The sequence below is a fragment of the Buceros rhinoceros genome, unplaced genomic scaffold (assembly GCF_000710305.1).
Source record: "Buceros rhinoceros silvestris isolate BGI_N320 unplaced genomic scaffold, ASM71030v1 scaffold22504, whole genome shotgun sequence".
NCBI classification, from domain to species: domain Eukaryota; kingdom Metazoa; phylum Chordata; class Aves; order Bucerotiformes; family Bucerotidae; genus Buceros; species Buceros rhinoceros.
This window is the reverse complement of record NW_010407941.1, coordinates 7,589-18,554: the sequence shown is the minus strand read 5'-3', so window position 1 is coordinate 18,554 and position 10,966 is coordinate 7,589. Positions and strand designations below refer to the sequence as shown.

General features: G+C 52.6%; 1 protein-coding gene across 1 annotated transcript in view; it reads right to left on the bottom strand.

Annotated features, from left to right (window-relative positions):
• Window positions 1–2,560: 2,560 nt before the first annotated feature.
• NCKIPSD (NCK interacting protein with SH3 domain) overlaps window positions 2,561–10,966 on the bottom strand; it is a 14,742-nt gene continuing 6,336 nt past the window's right edge. Inside the window, exons 4-8 of the mRNA XM_010134706.1 lie at window positions 8,452–8,532; window positions 7,067–7,195; window positions 5,099–5,191; window positions 3,337–3,509; window positions 2,561–2,764 (exon numbers count right to left, since the gene is read on the bottom strand). Coding sequence (XP_010133008.1) covers window positions 2,561–2,764; window positions 3,337–3,509; window positions 5,099–5,191; window positions 7,067–7,195; window positions 8,452–8,532 — 680 coding nt within the window. The remainder of the gene's footprint in view (window positions 2,765–3,336; window positions 3,510–5,098; window positions 5,192–7,066; window positions 7,196–8,451; window positions 8,533–10,966) is intronic.

The window sequence follows — 10,966 nt, the reverse complement described above, 5'->3', positions numbered from 1 at the left end:
AATGAGTTTACAGGCTGCGGTTTGATCCCCCACGATGTGCGAAGGCCTTTCCTGGGCAGTGGGCACAGACCTCCCGCGGGACACCCCACGGCAGGCTGCCCCCAGCCCTGCCAGCGGTGACGGCACGGTGCTGGTGCAGGAGGGATGACACTCCCCGTGCAGCTGGGACAGGGGTGACTAGTCCCCAGGGACATCAGTGGCTCAGGGACGCTGAAGGGAGCTGCTGGCTCTGCTTCTTCAGGCTCAGCCCAGCCAGGGGTCTGCCAGCCCCCCTCAAAAGGCTGGGCCCAGGCTGTGCTCCTGGCTAGCAGAGCCATGGGTCCTGCCCGCTTCTGGGCTTCTGCTGGCCTCTGGGCTTGCCGCAGCCTAGCACAGCAGAGCCCGGGCTGCGTCACTGAGGGCAAGTGCCAGAGGAACACCCCACCGCTGCAGCAGGGCGTACGCCGAGAAGCCCAGGCAGCACACAGAGGCAAGCTGAGGTTACCTCAGGCGATGCACAACCATATGCTGCCCAGAGCAAGGGGCACAGAGAGGAAAGGCACCGCGGGGGTGGCACCCCTGAGTGCTGACAGCCCTCCCATATCCTGGGCGTGCAGCTTGACACACTGCAAGGCCACAAGCCCAGGCACCTGGCAGGCACTGGCCAGAGAGACAGGAGCTGGGACACAGCCCTGGCCCCGTTTCTTGGCACAGCCTGGCCCCTCCCCAGGCGTGCTTCGGGGAGGAGCAGGGACACCCCTGGGTCAGGGGTAGGGTCACTTCTGTGACACTACAAGAGCTACAGCCCACTGCCTGGCTGGCTCCCATGCCTGTGTGTCCCTTGTGGGAAGTGAACTGCTGGTCCAGCTCTGCCAACCCCTTAACCCAGAGCCGCCGGGCTGGGCAGGCCCCCAGGGGCAGTGGCTGTGGCCCTGGCAAGAGCTGCTGCCCGCCAGCACTCCCTGTCTGCCAGTGGCGTGGTCAGAACACTCCGCGCAAGAAGCTGAGCGTGGGGAAACTGCTGCATTGCTCCCCCCTGAAGACCAGCACCCCCAGCTCTGCCTTAGTGGGCAGCAGGCACCGAGCCACCCCCAACGCCTCAGTCCCCCACGACAGGACTTGGCAGGCAGAGCTACGTTCACGGAAGTCCAGTTTAAGACATTTTTATTCCTCTGCATGTTACACTTAGTGTTTAAGAAAATACATTTTTACAGGGGAAAAATAGGTTTCTCTATGAGGGTGGTTATTAAGCTTGGGCATTCCCAGGCTGACTTCAGGAGGTCCTCGCCCCCCTTGGCTGCCAGGCCAACACTGCTGAGCGCCACTGCCCCAGTGCCCAGAGTCCAGGCCTGCAGAGCAGAGCTCATGACATTGCCTCAAGCAAAAAAAAAAAAAAAAATACAGTGCCCAGTATTTCCAGTTCCGCTTTCCAATAGCTCCTACACTGGATACTGCAAAGGGAGAGCTGGGTCGGGGAGTGACCAGACTGCGCACACGAATATCTAAGAGACCCACATTAGTGTGTGTGACTATCAGTAACAGGGAAACAGGTTAATCCCATTTGCTAGAAACCTAGAGGAAACATAAATAAGGATTCCCCACACTCGTGCATAGTCACGAACAGCTACTGGACACCAGGCTCACGCTGCCTCTGAGCGCTGCCGCGTGGAGAGGGAGGGCAGCGAGGCAGAGCTACGATGAAGCTCAAGGCAAGAGATGCACACGCTTCACGAACAGAGCGCGCCTGCCCACACGCAGCCCCTCTGCTCGGGGCCCCGGGGCAACGCGGTGAGGTGGCAAGCGGCAGCTTTCACTTGGCAGGACACGTCTGTGCGCTGTGTCCGGGCCAAAGGCTTACGAAGGGCAGCGTAACCCACGTGGTCATTACTTCTAGGCTGCCACAATGTGCAATAAATTCAGATTTAAACGTCACTATACAAAGCAGATTGAGAAAAGCAGCTGCTGGGGTAAGACCTCTATGACCCTAGGTGGGCTGCTACCCAGAGGCAAAGCTGAGGGCCAGGAGGGAGTGAAAGGCTCACTAGACGAGGCGTTAGACAGCGAGCGAGCTACCTCCCCTTGGCAGGGCTGCAGCACATTGGCACTAACAGCAGAAAACAAAACAGATGTTACAAAAGCTTCTTCCAAGCACTAGCGGACTCCACTTGGTCACGGCAGGGAGGGAGATGCACATGGGAAAGAAGTGATACTCTAAGGCAAAGGCCTTTCTCTTGAGACCTCGGGACACCAGCGCGGCTCAACACCCCCCCACCCTGGGCTGCTAAGTCCCCCAGAGCTCTCTGCCCTTCCCACCAACACCAGCCGCCGGCGTACCTGCTGCCCAGTCTTGCAGGCAAATCACGTGCCAGCGCCCACCCTGCTCCGACCTCCCCCGAGCGCCAGGCCCTGGGGGCACCCCATGCCCTTCCTGCCGCTGCTGTCGGTGAATGCTGTCCCAACTTCGGCCTCACATGGAGGGGTGTAAGGTATGAGCTGTACTGGAAGGGAATGGGGAGAAAGTGTCAACAAGAGACATGGTCGATCCAAGTGGTTCAACACTCCAGTCCAAACTGAGGGGCAGTTAGCTGGTACCGGGAGAGATTTCTGGGAACTCCTTATAAATCTCCAAGATGATCAGTTTGTCCATCTGGCACTGCTGGCCCTCCTCCTCCTCCCCCAGGATGCGCTGCAGGATGCCCTGCAGGTCGGAGAGGCGGTGCTGGTGCTGCAGATAGGGCGTGGAGCGGATGATGGCGTGCATCAGAGACAGATACTCCATCCTCAGCTGCCAGGAGGGAGGAGAGACAAAACACAGAGCACAATGAGAGATTCAAAGTGAGATAAACAAGCACGACAGCCTCCATTACAGCATGAGCTCAGGAACAGCTGCTGCTGCACCACCAGCCAGAGAGCGACTCCAGAGGCACCTGCTTTTCCTTAAGGCTCATGAATAGCCATGGAAAACTCTGCCTCTCCCGCAGCATCCCAGTGCTGCTTTCACCCCTGCTCTTGCACACGTGCACATCCCCTGCCTCTTGCAATACCAAGAGAGATCCCTCCTGCTTCTACTACTCACAGAAGGTCCCTGTTCCCAAAGATCCCTGGAGAGAAGGGTGGAGACTACCAGAAGCCTGGCAGATCTTTCTTCAGACACGCCTCTCTACTGCTGTGTGCCAGGCAGGATAAATCCCCTCTCCCTCCTTGTCCCCCAAGGTTGGTCTGAGCACCCAGAAATGTCATGCCCACCCCAGGACTCCACTCTGGAATGGACCATCAGGCCCCATGGAGGGCCAGAAGAAACACTGTTGGTTTGGGACTGTACTCCCTTCTCCAGTGCCTAGGGGTTACTGTGAGCACCTTGTCTCCTGGGGAGAGGTCAGCGATCTGCCGCACCAGGATGTCTATCAGGACCATCATGTCCGTGTGGTAGAAGATGCTGGCTGTATCCTTGCTGGCAAAGATGTCCTGCAGGAACTTCAGCACTGAGTGCGGTGGCTGAGGCTGATGCTTGAAGATACAAACTGGATCATCTGGGGGAGGCAGAGAGACTGTGCTAAGCCACACGCTCGCTGTTGTGCCCCTTCTCCATCTTCAGTGCACATCCCACCGTCAGAGCCCACTGGCTCTGGAGAGGAGGCTGCCCCGGCCTGGGCCGGCTGGCCCCCGCCTTTTTTTTTCGTGCACATCCCCCCTTCTGAGCCCCCTGGCTCTGGAGAGGAGGCTGCCCTGGCCTGGGCGGGCTGCTCCCTGCCTGTGGCTAGCTTTGGTGGTGGCAGACCTTAGTGCCTTGCGCTAAGCTGCGTCATCAGGGTGGCAGCTCTGCAGGGTGCCAAGCAGAGGTCAAACTCATCAGTATTAGCATTAATCACTGTTTATGTTTCGCCTACCACCCCAGGTGGGAGCTCATTAGCACATCACCTCTCCGTGCCTCCCCTTTTTGCACAACAGCTATCGCTCATTTTCTCCCTGGCTTATTGTCTAGTCCAACGACCCCTCTGAAAAGCCCATCAGAGCCAGTACCAGAAACGAGCTTTCACCACAGAGACCAGGCTAGTACCGTCCCAGAGGCAAGTAAAGAAACACTTCCAAGTTTAAATGAACCACCACATCCTGTTCTCTTCCACAACATGTCCCTGCAGACCCCAGGAGGGGCTCTGGGACACTTCAGCACCACCCCCTCCACCCAGCAGTTGTCAGGAAAGCGGGCAAAAGACAAGCATCTTCATTAGGGTGGTGGCCCCCCTTCTCTCTTCCCTCAGCCCCCTGCAGTAAGGTGATCCCTGCAGGGAATCTGGCAGGGAAAGGGCTAAACAAAGGCTAGACAGAAGAGCGCCGAGATGCTGGCTGCCCTCAAGCTGATATAGTGCGGGGACAGTGATTTGCAACCCCAGAGAGAACTGAAGCCAGAGTAAGATGAGCCACAAGCTCACAGGATGAGTTATTTACTAGCAAATCAGCAAAACAAATCTCAGTCAGCAAAGCCCCTGTGCTCCAGAAGGTATTAGAAAGCACAATAGTGGCATGTGGCACAGGCAGAAATTCCTGGCACCACTCCTCCTGTGGAGATCTCCTGCTTTCTAGCAATCTGCCTCATAAAAGCTCTGCTCGTACAGTGGGTTTCACTCTCTGCTTGGAGCAGACACAAAGCTGACCCTCTGCCGGTGATTCTGAAATGGGGAGTTCCACTCTAAGCAGCATTTCAGAAGGCAAGGCCTCCCTCTGGATCCCTCTCCAGGGGTAGATGATTGCCAGCACAGGCTGAGCTTTGTGTGCCAGCGCTGATGGAGTCCGGTCTGTCCAAGGACAGAAGTGTCCCAGCACCAAGCTTTCCTCTCAGAGGAGAGCTTGTCTACGCTGCAGCCAGCCACGCTGCAAATGGGGCTGATCTGACCGAGAAGCACACGGAAACAGCAGCCCAGAGGCCTCTCTGCTCCTCCTAGGTGCCATCAGCATCACTTTATTCTTTGTGCAGCTCCTGTCGCCCTCACAAGCTCACCAGGAAGCAGCAGTCCTGCCTGAGCAGACAGCTCCTCATCCCTGACACCTCCCACCCCTGTCTCCCTGGGCCACCGTTAGCTGCTCCCCCTGCCAGGCATGTAACAGTGCCACAAGCACTCACCTCCCCTGTTCAGCAGCAGTAGCAGCTTTTCTGTGAAAGTCTTGACATTCGAGTGCTTGCTGATTGTAGTCATGATCACACTGTGTTCTGGAACTAAGGAAGAAACCTGTTCAGCACAACCCTTTGTTTCCTGAAGGCCACAATAACAAAAAAAACCCAATAGTGGAGGACTCCTATTTCACATCAGCGCCCTGGGGAGTGGTGAACCAGAGTCTGTTAGGACTACGAAAAGTTTCAGCCCCACAGAGAGGGGTTGGGCAAGGAGAGGGAAAGTGAGATAAATCTGGAAACAGCGCATGAAGCACATTTGTACTCTACATGCATCTGATTCACACTCCAGTGGGCTCCAGTCCTGCCGGCCAAATAGTGAAACACCTTTATGTTGCCGAACGTCACCTCTGCTTACAACCCTCTGAAGCCAAGGGCTCCGCTCTCTTGTATCTTCTTACTTCACGTCAGCAGTGCCCCGCTGGAATTCACGGCCTTGCAAGCTCTCAAAAAATGGACAGCCAAGTCCTGGGAGCATGCCAAAAGAGAAAAGTTCTTCCCAGCACTCGGCACCAGGCTGTGCAAGGGTAGGGGCTGCAGACTTCCTCGAGGAAGTGTCCCCTCGCCTCTCTGGGGGTGATCTGTGGTAACTAAACGACATTTACCCTGGCAGATGTCATGTGTGTGTGTGCACACTCAGAAGCATCCAAACAGCACAGGGTGGCTATTTCTGTGGCACAGGGTTGGCAACCCTGTAGTATTTTACAGGCTGCCAAGTGCTTTAGGATCCTTTATATTGAAGGACATCAATATAACACGCTTTCAGGAGAGTTTCTGAACTCTGCTGCACCACTGAACTGTATGACAGATGAACCTTGCGGACAGAAGAATAAAATAATAGATCCACTAATAAGCAACCTGAAAATCATTAACATGTTCTTAGCAACAGAGGGGAAGTCACTGCTCTCGGTGCAGCCCAGGTGGGCAGTAATCCCCCAGAGCCACGCTGCCTGGCATGCACTACCGCCCAGCTACCACAGCCAGGAGGCGTATGGGTAGGTGTGAGAGGGGGAATGAATGCAAGCAGCAGAGATAGACTTCATCAGCCTCGGCGCAGTCAACTTTCAGGTGAAATGAGCAACCTTCCCACCAATTTTAATGAAGTGCAACTCAGAATAACAGGTAAATTACTGGACATGTCCTTGGTGCTTTATCCTCCCCTCTCTCCATGAAGCCAAGGACAAAGCCACAAAGCAGAACAAGAGGAAGTAATTAAAGACAACCGGACCGACAGGAGACTTTGGGTTAAGGAGCGGTCTCTTTTAGCAGGGTCCAGAACTACTCTCCAATATTCCAACAACAGACTCCAAAACTCACAGGCAGTGAGGGGGCAAATGCCTTTCTCTAGGGACCAGACGTGGTGTCTCTGTCATGGAGCTCATCAGGGGAGGGAGGACAGAGAATGAGGGCAATCAGGAGACAGCGCAGCTCAGGCCAACACTGATGAGCCTGGACCAACACATGGGCATTGAAGGAGCTTCAAGAGGTGCGGCCGGGTAAGCAGGTTTGTCATGACATACAGAAGGCAAAGGACTTTTTTCCTAGACTGGTACCGAGAAAAGCCCGCTGAAGCATTTTCACTCCCAAATCGGCTGTGCCTATGCGTTAATCCCACTCACATTCTGCAAGCGCAGCCCAGCAACTGCTTTGATCCAGGCAGTGTGGAAGTACAGAGAGAAATCCGCTGGGCTTCTAGAGCTGCTCTGCCCCAGAGGTCAGCTGGTTGGACGTGGGCTCTCAGACCGTTTTTCCCTCTATGGTTTTGCACAATATTTAAACACTGTGTATTGCCAGAGGCTGGGGGAGTCGGAAAGGTTATCATAGCACCACCAAGAACCAGTGAGATTCTCCCTCCACGTTCTTCATGCCTTCACTGCAGACCACTGAAATCCTGCCAAGGCAGAGCAGCACCAAACCAACCTGGAATGTGGAGATTGAAGGCCAGAAGGACGTTGACAAATAAGTCAGGCAGCTGGTCAGTGGTGTCCGAGGGCAGCCCATCCTCAATCACATCCAGCAGGAACTGCACAAACTGAGAGTTGAGATGTTCTGTGCAAGGAGAAAGAGGGCATTGACAGCACAGTGAAAATAAACCAAGCAACAAGGGACCATGCAAGCCACTTCCCATGCTTCTACGCTTAAAAACTATTAGTGGAGTGCCAGTGTCAGACTGCAGGGAATTAACCACCCTGCAAGTGGACTAGAGACAAGTGGCTCAGAGCACTGGGGAGTGCTGAAAGTTGGTCTGCCACTGGCAATTTTTTGGAGTAAATAAACCACACCAAATCCTGCTCTAGCTGCTGCTGCAGCACCACTCTTGCCAATGAAGGCTTCAGACGGGAAGAGATTTGTATTCCTGACCACTGGTTTAATCCATCTATTTAAAAAAAGTAATCATCCAGATCATTAGTAATAACCCATTTTTCAATTTAGCTATTAGGAAAGCTCGGGAGCTCATGCAAATAAGTCCACCTGCAGGAAATAATTGCCAGGGTTACACAAGGAGAGAAAAGCAGGAGGTGTGAAGGTTCATTCCAGAGTCTCTACCACACCAGCTTAAATCTTTTACGTGTTTACTGCGGTGTTTAGGTGAAGCTGCTGAGGAGATGCTTATAAAAACTTCTACTGCATTTCTAGGAAAACTGAGCCCAGAGTTTCCCAAATACAGGGAACACAACACGGCCTGGGGAAGAGGCAGGCAGGGCTTTCTGCCCGAAGTTGGAATGAAAGGACAGAGGATAAAACAGGCAGATCTGGCACCACCTTTGCACTTCCTTATTGCAATACCCTTAATCATCTCTGCTTTCCCTAACAGCTTGAAATACAGAGGGCTGCACCATCCCGTTAGAAGGAAGACCAGGAAGAGGCCACGTTATGCAGCTGACAGCTTTAGTGGGTGTTCACGGCGCGATCCGTGCTCTCGATTCATCGGCGGACAGAACATCTCCACGGCAATGAAGAGGTGCAGGGTTTTCATACAGGGAGAGGTAAAACAAAACGTTGCTTAGTCACAGTTACGTGCAAATTCACGTCTTCTGCAGCACAGCATCAGTCCTCCACTGCTCCAACCCAGAACTGTGCTGCTCTCTGGAAATCTGGCATTTCAGCAGAGCATTTCAGCAGTCAGGCTCTCTTGATAAAGAGCAGACCCTGCTCGCGCTGGGCTTTCCCCTAGCTGTCCCTCACGCTAGCTGTCCCCACCATGGCCACCAGGAAAGGTCCCTTCCCTGTGCCTGCCAGCATGCCCAAGGTGTCCCACCACCAGCTCGCTGTCCTGCCACGCCGTAAGCATAAGCTGCTCTTACCATAGTGATGATAGGGCAGGGGCTCCCCCATGGAGAACATCATTGCCAGCACCAGCGCAGAGTAGCACATCTTTTGGTGATCTGCAAGATAAAGGTCCTACCATTAGCTCTGCTGAGGATGTGATACAGCGTTCCCCAGCTGCAGCTGTGAAGTCACACATTTAACACTGATTCGATTGCTCTCATTCCTGTATTTATTTACTGAGCTGTCAGGGTGTTTTTCCCCCTGTTCAAGCACACCACACGCCTTCTGTGCCATGCATTTTCAAAGCATTTTAAAAATAATCACAACAAGAACTCTCAGTTTTTTTCACTCCACTTAAAAGGATCTGGGAAAACTTGTTCTGAATAATCAAAACCTTCCCCTGCGCAGTCCCAGGACCCCTCCCATAGTTATGTAATTACTGAACCCAGAAAAAGCATCCATCTGGCCACCTTGAAATACTGACTGTTCCAACCAACACCACCCCCGGACAGCTATGCTGCTTGTTATGCTGCACTGCTCCACTTTTGCTACCTCAGCTCTGCCTGGAGGTATAAAAGGTCTCTGGGGAGACCAGATCACGGCTCATGACTTGGGCTGTGCATGTGCCCACCTCCCAGGCCACATGTCTCCAGCATTAATAAGCCCCGCAGCCTGCTGGTCCAACACAATTTTTGCTGGCAGCAGCTATATGTGAATGCTCCGCAGAACTACAGCCGGTGCCTTCTCTGAATTTTATTTAATGGATGCACCTCAATAGGTATTTGCAGAAGAAAAAGTCATCAAACAGGATCTGTGTCACCATCAAATGTAGCCTCCATCCATCTGAAGACGATACGAAAAGGAGTATTATTTTAATGAAGTAGGTTACCACACATACTGGCTAAATAAAGTTCAGCCACATCTGCCAGAAAGAGTCTGGTGGCACTTGTTACAAGGAAACTGAGGGGGTGTTTACAAAAAACTGAGCAAAACTACTTTTCATTAAAGGAGAACAAAGCTCCTTCGATGCGTGATGCTTCTCCCAACAGCCCTGCTTCCCTCAAATGTAGCCTCCATCCATCTGAAGACGATACGAAAAGGAGTATTATTTTAATGAAGTAGGTTACCACACATACTGGCTAAATAAAGTTCAGCCACATCTGCCAGAAAGAGTCTGGTGGCACTTGTTACAAGGAAACTGAGGGGGTATTTACAAAAAACTGAGCAAAACTACTTTTCATTAAAGGAGAACAAAGCTCCTTCGATGCGTGATGCTTCTCCCAACAGCGCTGCTTACCTACACGATACACGCCGGTTCCAGCATGCCCTCCAAACCCTTTAAGACATTTCACTCCTTTATGCACAAATGGATCCATCTCTGAGCACCTGCACCCCGCAGCTCGGTTTTGACTGCACAAGCCGATGACTTCACTGTCGCCACGTACTCCCGGACTTGGCAGCTCTCAGATTTACTGTTAGCACAGGGGAAAATATGCTAGCGAGTCATCCCACCCTTGCGCCCCTGGAAAGTCAGCTCTGCGAGCAAAGCCTCTACAAACAAAGAACGTGCAGACACGTTCCACAGAGCTCCACGAGATGCCTGAGTTTTCAAACAGCAAATCATTTGAGTAAAAACAGACCGTTTGGGGCTTAACCAGAGATACTACAGCATTAACAAGATTACAAGTTTGTAGAAGAACACTCTAGACCACGTGGCAGCAAAGGAAAGCTGGAAACTGCTGTTGACTCTTGGTAAAGAGAGAGGGAGGATATTCAATGACTTGAATATAATTCATTCTTATATAAGACACTCTCAGCTACAAGGTGTCAGTGATGCCAAAGCTCACTGTACCAGAAAAAGAATCCGGCAAACTGTTCACCACAAGAGTTCTTCATTCTTTCCTCCACGGCTTCAGGAGTTTGGTATTAGAGGCAGGATACTGCAGCAGGTAGACAGAGCGACTTGCTCTTTTCATGTTCCTAGTAAGACTTTCAGGAACAAAATATTTTCTCTAATCACATCAGGAGCAATGAAATAATGATCTGAGGACCACAAGCCAGTGACAAATGTGATTGCAGCAAATATGGAGGAAGAGATTAGAGATGGGAGCGGGGAGGGTAGTTGTACATGTCCTTGGCCCATCTGCCATGAACCGATGTCCATTCATCTCAGCTGACAGCAGACTCCACTACGAGGTGGCAAATCTTGTATTTGCCCAAAACCAGTCAGAAAGCTGAACTTGGGGAAAATCCAGATTAACCTGATGCACTCCTACAGTACAGATTCTACGAGTTTTGGAGTGTCCCAGCTGCAGCAAGACTCACCCAAGACTCACCATACTGAAGAACAGAGTAATTGCCAGGCAAAGCACAGGGTATTATTTTTTACCTTCCAGAGCAGCACTGGTGGCTGCAGGCAAGTAGGCGCATGAATACAACTCTCCTGCAGCAGAGGGACTCTGCTGACAATCGACTGATAAGCATCACCCAAGTGGCCATGAAGGGCAGGAGAGACGTGCCTGTCTGCTCACCAGCCTGCGTTTCCTGCTG